This window comes from Perognathus longimembris, chromosome 18 (genome assembly GCF_023159225.1).
Source record: "Perognathus longimembris pacificus isolate PPM17 chromosome 18, ASM2315922v1, whole genome shotgun sequence".
Classification (NCBI taxonomy): Eukaryota; Metazoa; Chordata; class Mammalia; order Rodentia; family Heteromyidae; genus Perognathus; species Perognathus longimembris.
Window position 1 is genome coordinate 2,038,335 of NC_063178.1, and position 23,251 is coordinate 2,061,585.

General features: G+C 58.0%; 1 protein-coding gene and 1 long non-coding RNA gene across 2 annotated transcripts in view; both read right to left on the reverse strand.

Annotated features, from left to right (window-relative positions):
* Positions 1–6,007: 6,007 nt before the first annotated feature.
* LOC125367242 lies at positions 6,008–8,286 on the reverse strand. Its single transcript, XR_007214021.1, has 3 exons — positions 8,072–8,286; positions 7,455–7,459; positions 6,008–6,019 (listed from the first exon to the last, which is right to left on the reverse strand). It is a non-coding gene; the product is annotated as an uncharacterized LOC125367242 (long non-coding RNA).
* Positions 8,287–18,137: 9,851 nt separating this feature from the next.
* Positions 18,138–23,251, reverse strand: part of Nid1 (nidogen 1) — a 36,892-nt gene continuing 31,778 nt past the window's right edge. Inside the window, exons 16-20 of the mRNA XM_048367700.1 lie at positions 22,491–22,662; positions 21,356–21,513; positions 20,693–20,816; positions 20,207–20,319; positions 18,138–19,781 (exon numbers count right to left, since the gene is read on the reverse strand). Coding sequence (XP_048223657.1) covers positions 19,660–19,781; positions 20,207–20,319; positions 20,693–20,816; positions 21,356–21,513; positions 22,491–22,662 — 689 coding nt within the window. The 3' untranslated portion in view covers positions 18,138–19,659. The remainder of the gene's footprint in view (positions 19,782–20,206; positions 20,320–20,692; positions 20,817–21,355; positions 21,514–22,490; positions 22,663–23,251) is intronic.

The window sequence follows — 23,251 nt, forward strand, 5'->3', positions numbered from 1 at the left end:
AGCCATCACACCTGACCCTAAACACTCCTTCTTAATGATCAAGTCATACTAATGTCAAGTAATAAGTTACTTTCTGTTTCCCTTGAATGGAAGATGATAGAGGATTATTATTTCATTAAATCAAAAGGAAATGAGACAGACTTTGTATGACACTAGTAGACATATGGCCCACCAAGTATTTTTATTCATAAAAGGCACAAAGTGATGCCAGTTATGACTCTTCTCTCTGTATTTCTGAGTCATAAAGCATTTTAATCAAGCTGCTCCAGTACTGATTTTATCCGTTATCTTAGAAAATCAATATTAACCATGCACATTAGATAAAACTTAATTTAAAAGATTTTAAATGACCAGGTGCCGGTGATTCATGCTCCTAGCTGTTCAATGGGCTGAGATGTGAGGGTCACGGTTCAAAGCCAGCCCAGGCAGGAAAGTCTGTGAGACTCTAACCTCTAGCACTGTGGCTCCAAGTGGAAGGCCACTAGCCTTTCGTACAAAAGCTTATTCAAGCCCCATGACCAAAAAACAATTTTTTTTCGAATGAAACCCAAGAAAAATAATAAGTACATAGGAAAGAACCCCTGTGTACATATACATAGCACACTGGAAAACTTTGAAATGGTAAGTTCTCCAGATAATTAAAGTCTAATATTCAATTCTAGGGACATGGCCTTGCTCTCAGCTTCTCAAAAGGCAGAGGTAGGAAGACCATGGATCGCTTGGGTGAAGGCAGGACCCTATATGAAAACCAAACGAAAAGGAAAAGGAAGGGTTAGAGTGCTTGTTTTTTTTTTTTTGTTTTGTTTTGTTTTTTTTTTTGTTTTTTTTTGTTTTTGGCTAGTCCTGGGCCTTGGACTCAGGGCCTGAGCACTGTCCCTGGCTTCCTTTTTGCTCAAGGCTAGCACTCTGCCACTTGAGCCACAGCGCCACTTCTGGCCGTTTTCTGTATATGTGGTGCTGGGGAATTGAACCCAGGGCCTCGTGTATACAAGGCAAGCAAAGCACTCTTGCCACTAGGCCATAGCCCCAACCCCGAACATATAGCTCTTTTTTTTTTTTTTTGGCCAGTCCTGGGCCTTGGACTCAGGGCCTGAGCACTGTCCCTGGCTTCCTTTTTGCTCAAGGCTAGCACTCTGCCACTTGAGCCACAGCGCCACTTCTGGCCGTTTTCTGTATATGTGGTGCTGGGGAATTGAACCCAGGGCCTCATGTATACGAGGCACGCGCTCTTGCCACTAGGCCATATCCCCAGCCCCAGAGTGCTTGTTTAGCAAGTGAAAATCTTGGAGCTCAATATCCAGTACTGAAAAAATAAATGCATGAACTAAAAAAAAAAAAAACTAAAATGAGATTGCAACACCACCGCTTAAAATATTCAGTCAGCGCAAATGTGCACAATTTCACAACTATTGGCTACCGAACTACCTTCAAATGTCTCCAGTGACTAGTGGATGGGTAAATTACATTGTGTCACGAGTCTACTGAAAGCTTGCAATGACTCCCCATTTCACTTAGATAAAGCCAAAGTCCTTACGCTGACCTTCAGAGCTCAGTACCAGCTGGCTTTCCACCATTACTCTCTCATCATTACCTCTTTACTGTTTACCAAACGTGCCAGACAGGTTCTTGGTGAAGGCCTTAGCCCAGCTGGTCCAGGTATGAAGTGCTTTTCTCCAAAGAGCCTATGGGATTGCCATATGCCCTTGCCTCTTTCCTGCTTTAAATCTGGTTTTCTTTGTCTCAAGCTTATTTTAATGACTCCCTAAATCTAGGCAGTTAGAACTTTTGCCCTGGGATCCTCTGTTTGAATGCTCTCATTAGACAAATCTCCCTAATAAAAAAAAGTTAATACACAGAGATGATCTGTCACTTGAGGTCTTTAAATAGGTACTTTGAAACTTTATTAAAGGGGCCAATTCCTAATTAATGTCTTAGTGAGTAGCAACTTCTGCTTTTTACAGACATGATCAGATTAGATTCGAGTACGATTCTTTTGTGTCGTTTTCTCCTCTATATCACAGGTAGCATTTTCACTCTCTGAAAGCGTCTACACTCACTCGTACCATTGCACTAAAAGGAAATCCATGTCACCACACCTTCTAATGTCATGGCTTTTGCAACCAGCTATGAGTCTTAAGCCAACCCAGCTTTCCTCCCTTGCTGTGGAAAAGCTCTTTCTGCGGGTGATTGACCCAGAGTTCTACTTCCATATGGAAAGAGAGACAACTTGTGGGCATTTGTCCCATTCGTTCTCATGAAGACTTGCTTTTTTTTTTTTTTGTCAAATTTTGATTGCTTTTCTATCTACCATAGAAATAGAAATACCTTGTGTGTATGTGTTTGTATATATGTGTGTAACTTCAAAATTAGATAAGTATACACTACAGAAAAGGTATGCTATTGCTATACTTTCATCCCAAAGACAATCATGCTGGTGGTCAGTTGCCAACAGCTATAATCCTTCCTATTCAGGAGGCTGAGGTCTGAGGATAGCGGTTCAAAGCCAGCCCAGGGCAGGAAAGTCTGTGATACCCTTTATGTCCAATTAACCAACAAAAATCCGGAAATGGAGCTGTCGCTCAAGTAGCAGATGTCCAGCCTCAAGCGAAAAAGCTAAGAGATAGATAGTGCCCAGGCTGAGTTCAAATCCCAGTACTGGCGTGCGTGTGCACACGCGCATACACACGCGCGCACACACAATCTCAAAGACAATCATCAGGAATTGCCACAAAGGCTCACAGATGCTTTAATACACACACGTTGTCATTCCTGTCTTTAGTACGAGCCTATTGCCATCACTGCCACCTGAAAAAAGAGAGATTTTGATTCTAGCCAAGTCATTTGCTTGGCATTTCTTATTGAAATAGCAAATATTTGTCTGTCTTTATTCCTGATATGATCCCATGGCCACAAGTTGCTGATTAACTTCCTGCTATAACCCACATGAGCTATTTATTTTGGAAGTGCAAACTAAGCCAGTCCTCCATAATCAACTGGCTAGGAAGTAAAAGAAATTGTAAATCACCGTCATTAGAAATACAGATTTCCCATCCATTCCTAGTTATAAAGCCACCAGCCCGGGTGACCAGAGCAGATGAACGTTTGTAAGAAGTCTCCAAAGCTCCCAGTAGCTCGTTCAGAAGGAAAGTGGATGGAGTATCGATTGACCAGTACAGATCAGCACAGATGGGGAGGGCCAGGTGAAGGCCGGGTTAGGAACACAGGTGGTAAGGACGTGTGATTCACTGCCTGTGCAAAAGACCTAGTCAAAAAGGAAAAATAACTTATTAGGTCCTGCTTCAGCTTCTCTAGCCTAGGAAAACGACTGGGTGCACTAGGCTCAGTGTCGTGAGTTTTACACAGAACCGACATATTTTCAGTTCTGTGGTTGGAATCTGGCACCTGCTCTACTATTCAAGCCACATCCCTACCTCACAGAGCTAAATGTAGTCAAGACTGTCCTTTATTCTGAAATTTCGCTCTGCCAGCGTGTTGGGTTTTTTTTTTTTTAACTCAGGACCTCACACTGGCTAAGCAGATACTCTACTGCTGAGCTACTCCTCCAGTCTGCTTTTGTGCTAAAATTTTTTTGAGACAAGTTCTTGCTTCCTGCTGAGAGTTCCCAGGCCATAATGTGCCTGCTTTAGGTGCCGTGCCACTGGACCTAGCTCTCAGTTGACAAGGGAGCTTGAGAACTTCTCTACCCAGACTCAGCCTCCCCAGAAGCTACGATGACAGGGTGAATCATTGGTGCCCAGTTCCCTTCCTACATTTTTAGAACTTCAGTCTGCTTTCCTTTTGTGATCTACAAATAACAATCTGGCATGCTGTCAATGTCCTTTCTTTATTTTTCTGTGTGGTGTGTGTGTGTGTGTGTGTGTGTGTGTGTGTGTGTGTGTGTGTGTTGCCAGTCCTGGGGCTTGAACTCAGGGAAGCCTGAGCATTGTCCCCGGCTTCTCTTTGCTCAAGGCTAGCCCTCTACCACTTGGGCCACAGAGCCACTTCTGGCTTTTTCTATAGATGTGGTGCTGAGGAATCAAACCCGGGGCTTCATGTATGCAAGGCAAGCACTCTACCTCTAGGCCATAGTCCCAGCCCTTAATGTCCTTTCTTGGCAATATGACCATTCAATTGACAATATAGGGCTGGCAACTCAATTGCTCCCTGAAAGGAAAAAGGGTGGTTGTTCAATTGGTGGTACTGATATAGTTGTTAGTGATATGGTGTGTGAGTGTATATGTGGGTGAGAGAGGAGGGGGAGGGAGAGAGGGAGGGAGAGAGGGAGGGAAGGAGGGAAGGAGGGAGGGAGGGAAGGGAGGGGAAGGGGGAAGATTTATACAGTCCATGTGCCAAGAAACCACTGACACCTTGGCCAAGAGAGGCCAGAGAAGTTTCCTACTGGCTGGAAGCATCACATTACCTAGGAAGGGCAGGCCACGCCCTGGGCTCACAGAGTCAGACTTGGCATTTTAACAAGCTCCTGGATTATTTATTTGCACACTCAAGGAGTACTATGCTAAGAGAGCAGCATGTGTAACAACTACTGATAGAACCCAGTGCAGTGGTTCAAGCCTGGAATCCGAGCCACTTGGGAGGCAGAGATCAGGGAATCACGGTTTGAGGCCAGCATGGGCAAAATGAAGTTTTCTTTTTTTTTCATCAGTTGTGGGGCTTGAACTCAGCACCTGGGTGCTGTCCCTGAGCTTTTTCTCTCACGGCTAGGGCTGCACCACTTTGAGCCATAGCACCACTTCCTGTTTCCTGGTGGTTACTTGGAGGTCAGGGTCTAGTGCGTGCAGAGAGCCAGGAACGACCCCGGGAAGGAGGCTGGGCATACGGCCTAGTGGCAAGAGTGCTTGCCTCGACCCTGGAAGGAGGCCGGAGCGGCCAGGCCCCCGCCCGCACGGGACGCGGACCTTAGATGAAGCCAGGCTGCCGTGTCTGCCGGGTGAGCCTCCCTGTGAGCTCACCAACGTCATAAACATGAAGGGACACCTGCTGTGTATTGCGCTGATGGCGAACTGGCCCAGAGACGTAAGGAATGGGCTGAGGGCAGTGAACCGGGCAGGGCTGCTCCCGGGTGTCCAGACTCCAGATCCCCAAACCCCACTGGAGAGAGAACCACACCGCTTCCACGGCAGATAGCCCACGCCCCGCTCGCGGCACGTCTCCAGAGAAACGGCTCAAAGGCATTTTCCAGCCTAACGGCAGCAAGAACATTACTCGCACGGTCGCTGTTCAGCCAGTTTGCAACCTCCGTGGGAAAGCCATGCTTCCTGCAGGAAATGCCCTTCGCGGGGTCATCGTTGGGCTCCCCTTATCTACAATGACTCCCGGGCTCCATGACCACACCGAAGATGCGCGTTCAACACACCCAGTTAAGTTAGTGCAGAAGGGGCGGCGGCGGTGGCGGCGGCGGTGGCGGCGGCGGTGGTGGCGGCGAGCTGGGTCCCTTGTTGACTCTGCAGTCCTGGCTGCTGTTCAGCTGACTTGGGGTAGCATGGCGTTCCTGGCATTGCCAGCAGCGAGAGCAGCCGAGGCAGGCTGCCGGGAACCCCGTTCGATCGTTGGCAAGGACGAGTCCTGCTGGGCTCTGTGATATCCCCAGAGGAGGGCAGATGGCCAAGCAATGGCTCCGTGCTCCGTGCGAACACAATGTCCCTATGGGAGAGGGGCGGGGTGGCCCCCCGCGCCGGGGCTCGCCAGCCAGTCATCCCGGGAGGACTCCTCCCGTGCTGCTTTGTCCTGGGGCCCCCGTGGTGCTGGGAAGTCTCCTGGTCTCCAGCACGGCCATAGGCCCGGTGGCGCTCGGGCTCCTTGGCAAGGGCTCCCCTTGGGTCCCGCGGGGAGGTTGGCAAATGCAGCTCCCTTCCTCCGCAGCGCCGTGGCTTGAGCAGCGCGGCTCCCCGCCGCCTCTGCAGAAGGGCCTGGCCTCGCGGGTCTCCGCAAGGGCCCTCGTTCCCCGCGCCTGCCCATTGCACGCTGTCACCAAACCCACAGCCCTGGCTTCCCGGCATTCCTCGGGTCAGCATCTGCCTCTCTCTTTCCTTTTCCCCTGCTAGTGTTATCTTGTTAAAATGCCAGTTAAGGGGCTGGGAATATGGCCAAGTGGCAAGAGTGCTTGAAGCCCTGGGTTCGATTCCCCAGCACCACATATATAGAAAACCAGAAGTGGTGCTATGGCTCAAGTGGCAGAGTGCTAGCCTTGAGCAAAAAGAAGCCAGGGACAGTGCTCAGGCCCTGAGTCCAAGGCCCAGGACTGGCCAAAAAAAAAAAGTTAAAATGCCAGTTACAAAGTATGTGTGTGTGTGTGTGTGTGTGTGTGTGTTAGTACTGGGGCTGCTCTCACATGGACAGGCCCAGAGATTAAGCCCCCCCGCCCCTCCCCCCCACAAAAGAGAAAAGAGAAAAAAAACAACAACTCTGGATGATCTGGTATTTAACAGAGCAAAATGCCAGGCCCTCCTGCTGAGTCCAACCCCTGAATGGGTTCAGCAAAGAAAAGAGACACTCGTGGCCCAAACCTCGCAGCCAAAGCCAGGGTTCTCGTCAGGACTGGGGGCACAAGCTGAGTGTGGGCAGATCCTGTGACAGCCGGGCCCTTCACTCGCCGGAAGCCGCCAGTCACAAGAGGAAAGCAGCCGGGGCAGGCTGGCTTGCCCTTGGGGCAAGTCCCGTGGGGCTGAGGTGGCTGCTGTCACCAGCAACGAGGCCTGTCCCCCACCTACCAAGACAGTTACCTGCCGCCCTCAGCCCACGGGGGCTGCAGGTATCGGAGGGCAGCTGTGCCAGCCTAACCCCCAGATCCAATCCACCTACGCACCTGGAGGTTCTAGAAAGTTCTGAGGGTTTACCTACCCTTTTCCCTGCCCGCCTCCACTGCTGTTACAGAAACAACGGGGACCCGCTTGTTGGTTCCTTAAAAGGATAAATAGAGAACTGCCACATGAGGCAGAAATTCCTAGAATAGTTCTCGAAAAATCTAAGTAATTTGGATTAGAATATCTCCAAGATGGAAAGCAGAGTCTCAGACTCCTGTGTGCCAGTATTCATACCCACAATCAACAAGGGGTAGGAAGAAGGTTTATTCACCCACGGATGAATGGATGGATGGATGGAAACAAAATGTAACATAGCCTCCCAACTCCATGGAGATGGAGGTTTGGTGATTGATCACCAAAGGTTAAAGGTCAGCCCCGGAGGAAGGTAGCAAGGGCTCATCTCAACAAAGAATCGGGACGTGGTGGTACACAGCTACAGTCCTGGCTGTGTGGGAGGTAGGGGTAAGAGGATCGTGGTCCTAGGCCAACCAGGACATAAGACCTTCTCTGAAAAATTACTAGAACAAAAAGTGCTAAGGGTGTGGCTGGAATGATAGGGCACTGGGCTAGCACACACTAGGCCCTAGATTCAACCCCTGCGATCACCATTAATCCATCAAGTAACCAACCAACACATGCTATAGCATCCGTGACGTTGCAGTGAAGCAAACACTTGCAAGAGTCAAACTTGAGGGCTAGTGGCAAGAGCGCTTGCCTCGTATACATGAAGCCCTGGGTTCGATTCCCTAGCACCACATATACAGAAAATGGCCAGAAGTGGCGCTGTGACTCAAGTGGCAGAGTGCTAGCCTTGAGCGGGAAGAAGCCAGGGACAGTGCTCAGGCCCTGAGTCCAAGGCCCAGGACTGGCCAAAAAAAAAGAGTCAAACTTGAAGCCAGAGGACCCTGCTGTGTTCACCTTGGTACCCTGGGAGGGGAGGGGAGGGGAGGGAAGGGGAGGGGAGGGAAGGAGAGGAGAGGGGAGGACAGGACAGGACAGGACAGGAGAGGACAGCAGAGGAGAGGACAGGAGAGGAGGGAAGGGGAAGGGGAAGGAGAAGGGAGGAAAGGAGGGAGGGAGAGAAGTGTGTGTTTACATCAACCCTCCCCTCAATCCTCTGTGTGGTACCATGGGAAGGGAGTATTGATGGAGGCATGCCCAGCCCCTCCTGCTGCTCATCCCCCCCCCCCCCCGCCCCCTTGGATGGGTCATGTCGGAATCTGCATCTGATTCCGGGCAAGCAGACTCACTTTAAACCTTATGCACCTTTAAAGTGTTGGCACCGGGCCCCTGCTCCAGGCTTTGGAATAAAATCAAAGCTTGCTCGGAGCTGGCTTTGGTCTAATAATAGGCTCACAGGTATGTCTGCAGCAGCTTGGTTGAGTGCAGTCTTCTCCTTTAAAGATGGGCAAGCAAAGTCTTCCCCTTTCTTGGCATCTGGGAGGTGAATCATGCAGAAACTGAAAGAGGGGGCGAACGCCTTCGCCCTCTCCCGTTCCGGCCCCAGGAGTCCCTGGACGCCAGCCAGGCGCTGCCTTCCACACACGTGGGGAGGGGTCTGGGCAAAACAGCACTGTAGCCAGAACAGAAGACACCAACTCAACCCAAACAGAACCATGGCGCTGGCCCTGACCGTCCCCCGGGGCTGTGTCTCTCAGCTGGAGGACCCTCCGGCCCCATTGGGGATGGAGACGTGGGCCTGAGCCGGCTCCCCCTTGTTGGAAGTAGCAGGTGTAAGCGACAGGTTTGGGTAGCTGTGTGAGCCAGGGACCGCTGGGTCTTGGGTACCGTGTGCTGTGGGGCCAGGAGACCCCGAGGTAAACGGAGCGCAGGGGAGCTCCCGAGGGCACAGAGTCCTGTGAAGACAGGATTTTGATAAGTAAACTGTAATGGGGTGTGAGGTGGCGCACAGAAGGTGGGGGGGGGGGGGGAGGCTGAGCTAGGTGGGATGGGGGGACTCCAAGAAGGATGTGGTCGGAATTGTGATTTCCAAGAATGACTTCTGAACGTCATAGAGTTTGTGGAAGATGAAAACAATGGCCCCCAAGATGTGCACGTCTTGATCCCCAGTGCCCGTGAGTGCGTGACAGAAGGCACTTTGCTGATCTATCTGGTTAACCACCTTGCTGGCGGCAGAAGTGAGAGGCTTAGTGCGGAGGGGGAGGGCGTCGTGAGCCACTGGGCGCGGCCGCATCTGGGGGAGGGAAGGGGGAGGGAAGGCAGCCGCCCTGCGCCCTCCTCCGTCCTCCTCCTCCGCGGGAGCCCCCTGAAGGAGCCTGCCCTGCCGGCACTCAGCCTAGCCCTTAACGCAAGTGCGGGCTTCTTCCAGAATTACGAGAGGGTGAACTCATTTTGTAACCGGTTAGGTGTGCAAGAGGAAACTCACACAGAGCTTGCGCAACCGCTTGCCCAATGTCGTGAATTACGCAGTGATGAAACCCTTGTGAAAACCGACAGTGAGCCATTCCAATGCCCAAGCCAGCTTCACTTCAGAGTCTGTGCTCCTGCTTAAGAGCCTCCTGGGTTCTTGCTCAAGGCGTTCCGGAGAGCCTGCCTTCTCTGTGGCCCAATGCTTTTGGAGACGGCAGGCCGCCTTAGCGGCTGCAATGGAAAGCTAGACACAGAGCGGCCACGCTGGCTTTTTGAACAGCAAGCTTATCTGCTAGCAAACTTAGGTGCCGGGCCTGACACTGAGTGCTGAGCACACTCACGTTTCTGGGCCTCGTCAGCGGGATGTTGGCTTGAGTGGATGGGCTTGGGTCTTAGCATTATCTGCCCCCCACCACCCGCCACCCGCAGCGCCTCTGGCCTTCCTCTTGCCTTCCCCCCCCCCCCCCCCCCCCGCCTTCCTCTGCACGGTGTGAGCCCATCCCAGCCTGGCTGGGGGGAAGGAAAAGTCCCTCTCCTCCCCAGGGGCTGGCGTTCGTGGAGGCCATCTTTAATCCTCAGCCTCCGCTCAGCAAGCTGAGCGTTCGCGTCCAGCGGGTTTGTCAGAGAGAGAGGAGAGCTGTCCTAGTCTGTTAAGTCTACCACCACATTCCAAGTCTCACTGGGATGGTTCAAGACGAGAAAATAAAATAACAAACCCCCTTCCGGCTGGTTCCGGGAATGGCTAGGGCCATGTCATCTGGCGCAGAGCCTGGGAAGGAGGACTAGAAATCGGATCCCGGTCCTTGGGAAATGATCCAGGCCGCCCGAGGCGATCGGTGTGCGCGGGTGAACGCAGTCGGCTACTCGGCAGCGATCCCGCTCTCTCCGCGGCCCGGGGGCCCGGCGGCCCCGGTGGTGGACCCGTGCGTGGCCCGTCCATCTTGGAAGCGTGGAGAGCGCCACACGAGCTCCCCTCCCGCTCTCTGCGCCCCGGTCCTCTTGCAGTTCTGCCAATCCCAGCCCCGTCGCTGCTCCCGGATCTCCGACACACGCCTCGGCCGCTTCATCCGCCAGAGGGGAGGCTAAGCGTCCACCTTGCGGACGGCTGCGGTGACCCCTGCCCCGGGAAGCACTCAAGAAGCTTACTTTGTACGGAGTCTGAGTGACTTGGGAGCTAGAGATAGGAGGATTCTACTTGGAGGCTGCCAGGGTAAAAGCTGAAAAACAGGCTGAAAAAAGCAAAAGGCTAGAGCCGTAGAGAACTGGCCTGGCAAGGTTGAAGCTCTAGCCTGAAGCAGACCAGGAAGAAGAGGAGCAAGGGGAGGAAGAGGAAGAGGAGAAAGATGATTTTTCCAAGTGATCGGCTCATTGTAGTAATGAATCATTAATATCTACCATTTCTAACTTTATTCAAATAAGTAAGACTCAGAGCTTGGACACTCCGCTAACATAGCGATACGCATCTCTTCTCCCCAAATTCTCAGAACAAGGCTCTTCACACCACTCTGAGAGCCCTATTCCTGTGACCAGGTTACTTGCCAGTCCATTTTCCCAACTCCAGAGTTTGAAGTCTCGGGCCAGGTGCTGGGGTCTGACGCCGGCAATCCTCGCTACTCGGGAGGCTGGGAGCTGAGGGCCCTGGTGTGAAGCCAGCCCGGGCAGGAAGTCTGTGAGACTCTTACCTCCAATTAACCATCCCCAAAAAGCTGGAAGTGGAGCCGTGGCTCACGTGGTACAGCACCAGTTTTGAGCAAAAGAAGCTTAGGAACAACGTCCAGGCCCTCAGTTCAAGCCCCAGAATGGGTGGTACCGACGTCCCAGTCCCACGTCTCAGTTCCCGTCTGGCTCTTTCCAGTCCTGTCTCCAGCCGCCCCGTTTCCATGGATGCCCGCGGCCCTGAGCCCTCTCCCCCTCCGTCTCCAGTGTCTCTTACTGCCCATCAGTCCGCATCTCCCAGCCGCCACTCCTGCCACTGAGCCGTCAGTGCGTGTCCTGAGCTCCCCAAACAAACGCCTACAGCCTCCTGTGCTTGTCGGGGCGCGGCCCCCGCGTTCCTCCGCGCGGGGCTGGGGGCCCGGGCCGCGTCTGGATGGCATGGGTGGGAGACGGAGCGGGAGAAAGGATGAGTCACTCGGCTGTTCTCAGTGTGAGTGTGTCACGGACTATAAAAAGCAATCGGACAATTACATTCAGAATCCTGTTGGCTTGCGGGACACTCGGCCACAAGTGTCTGTCAGGCCTCGGCGACAGGCATGGCGACTGGGTGGCCCGGCCCTGGCTCCCGAGGAGGGGCGGAGGACGGGGAACTGAGGGCTGGTGCTACCTACCCCGAGGTCGGGGCTGGGCCCCTCGGTGTGAACCATGCACGGCTCAGCCAGGGGAGGCACCTGCGCTGAGACCAAACCGGGCCCCAACTCCCAATCCGAAGCTCTCGCTCCCTGGCTGGTGCTCGCCCACCAAGCCCCGCCTCCACCCCCCTCTTTCTTTCCCCCCCACCCCCCCCGCCCCCTGTGAGGAGGCAGCAGGAAGGTGCCAGCAGCAGCAAGCCGGGCAGAGAGCCCAGGGGGTGGGGGGGGCACCAGCCAGCCCCCGGGGGATGGCACCGAACTCACCACAGTCACTCCAGCACTGCACGCACCACCCGCCGCCCTGGTCCCTCCTATCCCCCGGGGACTCAGAAGCCAAGCGCCCAGAGGAGACGTCCATGAACCCATGCAGCCCCACAGCGGCTCAGAGAGAGACCCCGGATTCGGGCCAGGGGCACACACACACACACACACACACACACACACACACACACACACACACACCGTGATCAGACCTTCCTCCGAAGCGCTGGCAATGAACACCCGCTTGTTCCGGCCTGGAGAGGCTTGGTGAAACCACGAGCGGTCACCTGACGCTCCGATGAAGAAGCCCGAGCTGCCGCCACGTGACGGGCACCAGGCACCCGCCCGCGGAGGTCCAGCGTGGGGTGCCGAGCGGGGCGGAGGCAGGGAGCAGGGCCGCGGAGCCGGCTCACACCCACCGGGCCACACTTCCGCCTGCTTCCTGCGGGTCACTGGCTGCACTCAAAGGCTTCAGCTGGAGCACAGCCAAGTTCCCTCTTCAAAAAGCCTCACGCGGGAGAGAGCCGCGAGCGCAACGCTCCCACGGCCCGGCCCGGGGCCCCGCGACCGGCAAACGCCCCACGGCCAGCAAGGTGGCCCCACAAACCCCGCAGAGCTCAACCGCACCTTCCTCTGCTTTGGCTGCACAGTTGAGTTCCTGGGGCTTTTATCTAGAACTGTCTAAACAGGACCCCACAGAGGGCTCACAACTCCACAGAGAAGGAGGGGTCTGTGCCGACCGTCGGCTTCCAAATCATCCTCTAGACTGCGCCCTGCCCAGCCGCCATCCAGGATGGTCTCCCTCCCTCCCTCCCTCCCTCCCTCCCTCCCTGCCTCCCTCCCTCCCTTCTTCCCTTTCTTCTATTTTATTGGTTCGTTGAGCGCCAGTACTAGGATTTGAACTCAGATTCTGGATGCTGTTCTTAAGTTGTTCGTTCAAGACCAGCACTGTACCACTTGAGCTTTTCGCTGGTGAATTGGAGACCGTCTCCTGGACTTTCCTGTCTGGGCTAGCCTTGGAACTGCCCTCCTCGGATCTCAGTCTCTCCAGTAGCTAGGGTGACAGGCGTGAGCCTCCGGTGCCCGCTCTTGATTCCCTGACTCCCAAGTCTCCACCTTGCCGGGCCCTGGAACAACGCGGCCTGCAGATGTCCGTCGAGGCGCGGCGGGGCGGAGCTGGTCCACGTGCCCGTCTCATCCTGACGCAGGGCGCTCACGCTCTGCCCGGGGAGGGGGGGGAGGGGGGTCCCCCGGCCCCTGAGCCCCACAGAGGTCACCCAGAACCCAGGGCTGGAGGAGCCGCTGGGGCTCAGCCTGCCAACGGAGCCCTCTGAGCCGGAGGGGCCTGGCCGGGGCGTCGGCACCCCGTCTTGTGACTCGCCACATGGCAGACTTCTGACGGTAGAGAGGAAATGATGGCGCCTCGGGGCCCCGGAGGACGCCGGGGGTCCTGTAACCAGATTCCACGCTGCAGCAGCCACGCGGGGCTCACGAGATCCTGCCAGCGCCAGGAGCAGTGCCTCCCTCTCCTCCCGGCCCTCCCTCCTTCCCCTCTCCCCTCCCCTCCCCTCCCTCCCCTACTTCAACGCACCGTGTTCAAGAGTACAGCTCGGTGCCATTCGTTGTGCAACCATCTCTCTCAAAACCTTTTCACCATTCCCAAAGGGGACCCCATCCCCAGGAAGCGGCCCCCTTCGTTTCTCCCCCCGCCCCCAGCCCCCAGGGCCCCCGAATCTGCTTTCCACATCTGTGTGTCTGCCTCTTCTAGCTACCTGGCACCCTAGCAATTGAACAAGCGCGGCCTTCTGTGTTCGGCTTGAAAGGAGCTCGATGTTTTCAAGGCCGACCCGCGTCCTCACGCGGCCTTGCTTGGTGAGGGTGGTTTCTGGCAATGCCGAGGTTAGAACTCAGGGCCTCGCGCCTCGCACCTGCCCGTAGGCGCTCTACCACCTGTTTCTCTGCCCGAGCCGCCCTCGAGCTTTATCCGGGAGCAGAAGTGGCAGAGCTGAACTGGAGCAAGCCAGCAGCTCCTCAGACGACCCCAGGTGACGAGGGCATCCTGCACAAACACACTACCCGCACTGCAAACACACGCAGGCCCACGGGGGAGGGAGGGCGGGCGGGCGTGCCGGAGGGCGTTTAAGGGTGGAGATGTCACCCCGGCCACAAGGTGCAACCGCTAAGGGAGGTGAGTCAAGATTTTTCTGTTTCTTTTTTTTTTTTTTTTGCCAGTCCTGGGCTTGAACTCACTCCGGACCTGAGTGCTGTCCCTGGCTTCCTTTTGCTCGAGATTATCGCTCTACCCACTGGAGCCACAGCGCCACTTCTGGCTTTTTCTGTGTATGTGGTGCCGAGGAATCGAACCCAGGGCTCCGTGCACGCAAGGCGAGCTCTCTTACCACTGGGCCACCTTCCCAGCCCCTGTGAGTCAGGATTTTTAATCCCTATTTCACGGCTGAAGAAATGAGGCGTGTGAGGTTCACCTCCTTGCTCAAAGTCAGGAAGCCTGAGCTACTTGCTGTCAGGGGTCTCTTCGCAACCCCGCAGGGCGGTGGGGGAGAAGGGACAGGGGAGGGGAAAAGGAATCAGGCCGTCACCCCAGGACGCCGAACGGTTAGAGCTACGGCCAGTCGGCCTCTCTCAGACTTGCCCTTCGTCTGTGAGCTGTGATCGTGACTTCTTGGAACTTATCTGATTCGCCTCTCGGGGTTCCGCGGCTGGAGATGGTGAGGGGTAGCCTGTCTCCTGACCACGGGCTGTCCTCACAGGCTACGTACGTGGCCAGGGCCGTTGCGACCTCCCAGAAAGCCAGGAGTCCCATCGTCCCATGGCTCCCAGTCCCTGCTTTCCTCCCTGGCACACACTCGTGTTCCTTTCGGTTGTCTTTCCTATGCCTGATTCTTCTGTGCGTAGGGGTGGTGATGGCGGTGATCGGTAGTGATTGTGGGAATTGAACTCGGGGCCTCAGGCTTGCTAAGCAAGCACTCTCTCACTTACGCCACGCCCTCAGCCCTTTCTGCGTTCCGTTGTTTCCAGATAGGGTCTCGGGGCTTTTGCTGGGGACCGGGCTACAAGCCTCCGCCTCAGCCTCCCAAGTAACTGGGATTACAGGTCTGCACTCCCCGCCCAACCCTAAATCACATTGTCCATTCCTTCAACTCCACCATCCAGGCAGCAGATACGCAGCAATTCCAAGCGGCCAAGTGGATCCTGGGCTGGACCGCGCGCATCCACCTGTGCAAACGCCGCAGCCCGCAGCGCTTTTCCCGGTGGCTCGTCCCCCGGGGCCCCATCCAGCTGGGGGGGGGGACACTTCCTCATCGTGGCTCACTGTCCCCAGAGCAGCCAGCGGCCGGGGGGAGGGCAGCAGGACTGTGCTCCGTTCCCGTAAGGGCAGATGCTTAGCAACGCGGCCGTCCACATGCAAAGCAGGCCTTCCGAAAGGCCCAGAAAAACCCCTGCCACAACCCTCCACGCCCACCGCAGTGCGGCCCGGCCCCCAGACGCACAAAGAACAAAGAGCCTGGCCAGCTGGCCCGCGAGGGGGGCCCTGGGGAAGGGGGAGCCGGGGCCTGGCCCCCGGTTCTGGGGCCCTGGGGCCTGAGCCAGAGCTCCGGGGAGGCGCTACATGGACTTGGGAGAAACTCACCTCAAACCCTGGGCCAAGCACCGCTTATTCCTGTGCCTGGTGCGGATCTCGGCTTCTTCACAAACTCAAACCCACCAGGCGCGGTGGCTCACGCCTGTCATGCTAACTACTCAGGAGGCCGAGTGCTGAGGATCACGGTTCAAAGCCAGCCCAGGCAAGAAGTCCTTGAGACACTTAGCCGGGCAAACCTCTGGAAGAAGAGGTAGGGCTCAAGTGGCAGAGCACTAGCCTTGAGTAAAAGAGCTCAGGCCCTGAGTTCAAACCTCCGTTCCCGCACACGCCCGAAAACAAAAGCTCTCAAACCCCAACAGAAGCAGGAGGAAGGATGGATTTCTCCGGTGCCGAGGGCTACCTCCACCCGCTGTCCACCCACGATACACCAGCCGTGATTGTGTGTACGTGCGTGCACTTGCACAATTGTTGGGGCTAAGTGTGCTCTTGTCAAGTTCATGCCCTTCCCAAGTTTCCATGCCAAAGCCCAAGCTTGCAGCACGCCAGTGTGACCTGACGTTCACGCCAGAGCTTCTGTCTTTCTTTCTTTCTTTCCTTTCGTTTGTACTGGAGTTGAGCTCCAGGACTCACAGCTGAGCCACGTCTCCAGCTCCTGTGCTTTACGCATTTTGCAGGTGAGCTCTCCCTTCTTTTCCTGGGCTGGCCTCAGACCTTGGTCCCCCACCCTGTGCTGCCAGTCCTGGGGCTTGAACTCAGGGCCTGAGCACTGTCCTTGGCTCCTTTTTGCTCAAGGCTAGCACTCTGACACTTGACACTTGAGCCACAGCGCCATTTCCGGCTTTTTGTGTGCATGTGGTGCCGAGGAATCGAACCCAGGGCTTCATGCGTGCAAGGCAAGAATTCTACCACTAGGCCACATCTCCAGGCCACCATAGAATGTCTGACAAGCAACTTTAAGCCCTGAGTCCAAATACCAAGTACCACTGCGGGGGGGGGGGGGGAAGAGAGAGAGAGAGAGATTGAGCAGAAGGTTGGTTTCCAGAGCCTGGAGGGAGGTTGGCGGGTGGATATGGAGTTACGGTTGGAGGAGGGACGAGGGTGACTGTAGTTCTCAAGAATGCATTACCAACTGGGGGAGAGGGAGGGAAGGGCTGACACTGCCCAAAAACAAATGTACTCATTGCCTGACTTACAAGTGTAACGCCTCTGTACTTGACCTTTATAATACACACACACGCACACGCACAGAATGGATCATGTGTTTCTAAGTAGCCAGGGGAGAGGCCTTGCACACACACACACACACACACACACACACACACACACACACACACACACCGCCCCTGCCGTCCAACGCGTGAACCTCGGCCTCCGCCCGGCCTGCACCGGGGCTCCTGCCCCCGCGCCCGGGGCCCAGCCCTCCGGGACTCAGTCCTCTAACCCTGTGGCCAGAGAAGCTCTTCCTCCCTTTACGAAAAAAGAAAAAGAGGGGGTGAGGTGGGCGCGGGGTCCCGGCTCTCTCGCCGCGCCCTCTCCTCCCCCCGCAGTCAGAAGTGACGCTCTGTGGGGTAATGGCGTGGAGTCAGCCCGGCCAGGGTGGCGGAGAGACAGTCTGTGTCCTCTCCGGGCTGCAGATTGGAGCCGACTCCGTTGAGAGGTCCTGGGGGGGGGGGGCGCTCACCCCACCGGTGATGGGGGTGGGCAGAGCCTAGGGCAGGCGGCAGTGAATGAAACCCCAGGGTCCAAGGCTTCTCCCACCCCGCTCCAAGCACGCAGCGGCTGACTGCCCCCTGCTGGGGCTTCCCGGAACTGCCCGGATTTCATTCCGTGCCCAGCAGGCCGGCTCCGAGTCACCTGTGCCCCCCTGAGCCCTGGCAGCCGCGAGCCTTTAGGGCGCTTCCCGAACACCTGCATCCTATCGGCAAAGTCGGCTCGCGGGAGACGTGCTCAGCGCCAAGTCCTCAGAGGCAGCTTTGGGGGGCGGGGGGCAACCTGGTCTACAGTTTTAAATGTTCACAGAGACATAAACGCTAACCGCCCCGATTTGACCATCGTACTCTGCCCGTACGTGCGACAAAGGATCGTCTCCCCCAAACCCCTCGCTTGCTGTGCGCCTCGGACACGCCCGTCCCCACCCGACGGGGCGCTATGCGTGAAAGGAAAGGGGCTCCCAGGCCGCGCCGAGGGGTCCGCGAGGCCCCTGCCGTGCCTGGGGTGCTGGGGGGAGAGGGAGCTGTGAACGTTGTCTGGGAGGCAGACGCCGCTGCTAGGGGGATGGAGCTTGTCTGGGTCACGGCAGGTGTGCTGTGTGCCGTCCAGCGGTGCTGCATCACACAGCTCCGCCGACGCGAGGCGAGCGAGCTGCGGCTCGGGCGCGCTCCCCTGCCCTGGCCTCCGAGGGGCTTCCACAGTGAACACCGGCGTCTAAGGGGCTTCACGAAGTGGTGACGTCACGATGGGATTTGCTGGGGGGCGGCGTGTCCTTGGTCGGAGTCGTCAGGGGCGCATTCTGGGGGAGGAGGAACGAAGCTCCCACGGCCCGGTGCTGAGCTGCACCCCGAGGGCTCGTGGGTTCGCCAACCACGGTGGCTACCACGGCTCTGCTGCCCTCTACAGGCCGTGCAATTATCCACCCGCTGACGCACACACCACCCATCCCAAAGAAACCTGAAAAGGCTTTCTCTTCTGCTGAACGAGGGTCGTGATCTCCTACCCAGAACAGAGCCAGCCACGTGGTTTTCTCTTGAAGTAAGACATTTTAATTTTGTTTCTCCTGCACTGCTGTTCGTACAGACAGATCACCTGATATCTGTGTAAATCTGAGGGACAGTTAATAAGCACCTTTGGTGGTTTCCACAGCTTCACAACTTTTGTAAAACGTTTTACAGGATGAACCTAGTAACAGGAATAAAAACGGTCGTAAAAACGATACATCGGGGCTAGCACTTGTTACAGAGGGCTTGAATGCAAAGTGATAAGTACAGAAGGAAAGTAAGCCTAACTCCTGGGGCTGGCTGCATAAAGACGCTCACGTTCCCGGGATCTCGTGATTCTCGGGGTGCAGGGTGTCTCAGAACAGACTGCGATTCCGCAAGGAAAGGTGGTGGCGTCCTCCAGAGCACGGGAGGCGCGGGCCGGGGAAGGAGGGGGCTGAGTGTCTGCGGCTAGGACAGGGGGAGCAGGGGGGGGGGGGCTCTCGACCCAAAGCGGGTAAATGGCTCTGTACGCATTCGGGACTCCCTCCCCCGGGCTTTGCCGCCCCTGCTCTCCGTCAACCTCCGCGCCGCTCCGCTGAGCTCCACGCCTCCCCTCCGCGTGCTGCCCACCAAAACCCACGCGCAACCCTGCACCCCAAACCTCCGCCGGGAAGCCACCGGGGAGGCTGGGAGGTGTTCTCTGAACACGTTCTAGAAACAGGCCCGTGATCCCACAGACCCCCCCCCCCTCGAGCCACGAGAGGCCTCGGAACACCGGGAGAGACGCCCGGTGAGAACATTCTGGATTGCATCTTTAGATGTAAGAAGAGTCAGCCGACGATGGCCGAGCTAGACGTGCTCGAGGAAAAAGCAGCTCGTGTCTGAGGGGGAGGAAGGTGCTTCTCTCACACCAGGCAGGCGGGGGTCAGGGTGCGGGCCCCCCGGGGGGGGCAGACAGCACCTGCTGAGACGCAGGTGCGCTGGGCAAGGGGGGGTCGCCTGGTGACGTTCCGTGTCACCGAACGACGCCCGGTTCTCAAACACCTTCCTCCGGGTCTTCAAAGCTGCCGCCTCTGGTTTAGATTCCTACTTGTTTGACTTGAACCCTCCACGACCTAAGAGTGCCACGAAGCCCCGCGGGGCGGCATCCCAGGGCTCAGCGTCCGGAGGACGGGGGGGGGGGGGGGGCGCCTCGATGGCCAGGCCGGGCACGCCCCCGAGGGAACCGGGGAGCGGAAGGCTGGGAGCACAGAGGGACCCCAGCACCCACAGAGAGCGCGGGGCGGGCAGCACCCTCCTCCCCCTGCAGGGCGCGGGGAAGGGGGGCCCCCCCCGCGGCCCACGGAGGGCGGTGTGAGGGCGCAGAGGAGGGAGGGGACACCGTTGGCACTCCAGGGGCTCGCGTGAGAATTGGGGCGCAGCCCTCGCGCAGGGGAGGCGCGAGAGGAAGACTGTCGGGGCCCGGGCTGGGCCTAGCGGAGTTTCCAGCCCAGGCCAAGCGGCCTCCCGCGGGCGGGCGGGGCGGGCGGGCGGGGCGGGCGGGTGGGGGACGCGGGGCGTCTTCACGTCCGCTCCAGGCAGTCGACACCCACGGTGTTGTCGGGGCAGCTGCAGGTCCTGCTCCCCGGGGTGGCCAGGCAGAGGTGGGTGCAGCCGCCGTTGTTCACCGAGCAGTAGTTGTGGCCTGGAGGAGGCAGAGGTCAGTCCCGCCCCCTCTCAGGAGGACCCCCCCCCCCACCGTAAGCGAACCCCGAGCTTGGTCTAGGAGGAAGGGTCTTCCTGGGGGGATCGGGCTGGGCTCAGCTTCATGAGGCCCAGAGTTCAAACCCCAGGACTGGGAAGAAAGGACGAGGAAGAAGAGGAGGAGGAGGAGGAGGAGAAACAGACGTACTAATGATTGGAAGAGGAGGTGGGTTCAAGTGGTAGAGCACCAGCCCTGAGCAGAAAGGTCAAGTGAGCGCTCAAGGCCCTGAGTTCGAGCCCCGCATAGACCCAACACAAATAAACAAGCAAGCCGACAGAACCTGTCTGGCAGTGGGGCGCGGGCACACCTGGCGGCCAGCCCGGTGCAGCTCTGGGCCCCAGGACGCCCCCCCCCGGGTGAGTTACCTTGGGGACACTGAGGCAGGGCCATGGCGATGCCGTACGGCCGCGTCTGCTTGTGCGGGTGGAAGGCGTCGGTCTCCTTGGAAGCGGCGAGGTCGATGGCGATCACGGAATTCCTGGGGAACGGCGTGGCGGCGTGAAGAAGGCTCGCCAGGCCGGAGGCTCCCCGGGCCCACCCCCCCCCCCAGCCGGCCCGCCCTGCTCCCCGGCACCCTCCCTCCTCCGGGGGGCGAGCCGGCCTCGGGGTGCACACAGAGGCCTCTGGCCAGCAGCCCAGAACCGGTGGCCAGGAAAAGGCAAGGACAGGAAGCCCACCGGCGCGTGACCTCTGACCCCGGGGGCAGCACGGGCATGCCCAGGGAGCCCCCGTGACCGACGGGGAAGCGTCCAGAACCATGCCCCCCACCCCCCACCCCCCCGCAGCCTCTCCCCTGGCCCGGCCGCCAGGGCACAGGGGGGCTGCCGCCGCCCCGGGCACGGCCCACTCACGTCTTCCAGTCGGTGTAGTAGAGACGCTGCCCGTGGCTGCTCACGGCGAAAGGATACTGCAGGCCCTCGAGAGCCCTGCGGCGGCCCGGCAGCCCCGGGAGCAGGCACTCCGCCCGGTGGGTGCCTGTGGCCGCAGACACACCCCCCGCTGGTCACGCACACACGGCCCCCCGCCCCCCCGCCCGCGTGCAAGGAGGCCGCTGCTGATGGTGACGGCGTTTCGGGGCTCAAGCCCCACCGTCGGTACCCTCCCGTGTACCCTCGTCACGTCCAGGCTAAGAAGAGACTCAGCGGACTCACGCGGAGAGGGATGGGGCCGCCCCCACCCCCCGCCCCAGCCCCAGCCTGCCCCCCCCCACCCCAGCCCGAGGGGCACAGTCAGCTCCGCCACCTTCCTGCACTGCACTCGAAACGGGGGCCGGCCAACCGTGTGTGTGCACCGCGTGTGTGCACTGCGTGTGCACTGCGTGTGTGCACTGTGTGTGTGCACTGCATGTGTGTGCACTGTGTGTGTACCGTGTGTGTGCACTGCGTGTGTGCACTGCGTGTGTGCACTGCGTGTGTGTACTGCGTGTGTGCACTGCGTGTGTGAACTGTGTGTGCACGCACGTCGGCCCGCCAGGCGGAACCCTCCCAGACAGCGTCGAGCCTCCTTCCGGTCACCTGCGTCCACCCAGCACAGCTGAGACGAGAACGGGTCGAAGGTCAGGCCGTTGGGCAGGCTCAGGTTGTCCTGCACCAGGATCCTCCGGTGCGTGCCGTCCATGTAGGACGTTTCAATTTTGGGGTGATCTCTGTCCCAGTCTGTCCAGTAAAGGTTCCTGGAGGGAGAAAAGGAGCCGGAAGGAAACAGAAATCCCGAAGATTTAGAAGTTTAGGAGGAACACTGTGTGTGTGTGTGTGTGTGTGTGTGTGTGTGTGTATGTGCTCACACACGCACGCGCGCTACTCCTGGGGCTTGAGTTCTTGGCCTGGTGCCACCCCTGAGTTCTCTTGCTCCAGGCTGGCACTCTACCCCTTGAGCCACCACGTCACTTCCAGCTTTGTGTTTCTGCGTCAGTTTTTGGAGACAGGAGTCTCACGGACTTTCCTGCCTGGGCTGGCTTTGATCCACGAGCCGCGGGTCTCAGCCTCCGAGTAGCTAGGATGACAGGTGCAAGCCACCGGCTCCCAGCAGAACACTCGCAAAGAACCTCGTTCAGGGGGAGGCGTGGCTCACGCGGTAGAGGGCCAGCCTGGCGTGACAAAAAGCCACGTGACAGAGAACACAGAGCCCCGAGTCACCAAGGTCAGGACGGAGCAGGAGGCCCGCACACGGCGTGGCTGACGGGCCGCGCGGGCGACAGGATGGATTTCCTCTTACGAGGCCCCTGGGGTTCACTACCTGGCCCGCGGCTGTCACTCTGCGGCCAATAAATCCAGCTCTCGTTTCCAGAGCTGACACACGATAGCTCAGGAAAGCCGCCAAGCAAATTCAACGAGACCTGTCCACCGACGCGCGCCCACGGCAGAACTCGCCGCAGGTGGGGCTGGCGGGGGCGGGGGAGCCGGGCTGGCGCCGGGCGGGTGCCGGAGGCGGGCAGGAGCCCGCGATACTCTTTGGGGTTTCACGCAACTCGAGTGTTGATCTGCAACCAACCCAACCGGGAAATACCCAGGTGTTCTGGCAAGCGCCTGGCCCCTGGCCGGCTCGCGGGGTGCTCCCGGGGCCCCCACGTGGGACTCCCACCCCGTGCTCGCTCATCTCAGGAGGGGGGGGGCCCTCCAGAGCCGACGCGCACGCGCACGCACGCCCTACCCTCTCACGGGGTCCGCCACGATGCCCCTGGGGTTCACCAGGTGTGTCTCGAACAGCACGCGGCGCTGGGTGCCGTCCAGCTTGGAAACTTCTATCCGGTCCAGGTAAGAATCCGTCCAGAACAGGTTGCGGCCAAGATGGTCCACGGCGAGGCCCTCGGGGCTCCCCAGATCTGCACGGACGCAGGGCAACCCTGATTTTCCAGGTGCTCGTTTGTTTCTGGGCAGGTAGGGTGAGGTTTCCCCTTTTTCCTCTCTCTGTGGTGTGGAGGACAGAGCCCGGGTGCCCCACGCGCCAGGCACCTGCTGCGCCACCACGGACACTTGCTCATTCATTACAAGGCGCCGTGTCCCGGGGCCTGTACTACTCTGATAAACTAACGGATGTGAAATGCAAGATCGTGACACGCGGAAGGCAGGCGGCTCGGACTTCGGCACACGGAAAGCGAGAGGAGCTCAGGCTTCTGAGTGCAGGACATCAGAACAAGGCAGTGAGCCCCCTGCCATCACCCCAACCCCCCACCCTCCAGGGAACAACACACTGGGCTATGCGAAAACAGACAGCCATTGCAAGTTCTCTCTCTCTCTCTCAAGTTGTTCCTGGTGACCCTTCCTCCACAGAGATCACGGTCTGGCTTGGTTTTACTGTTAGCTTAGCAGGCTGTTGCCTGGAACATGTCTTGGGGAACTGCAGGCTCCGGTGATTATCAGCTCCCAGAGCAACAGGAAATAGCAGATGATGACCCCGTCCCCTCGCGCTCT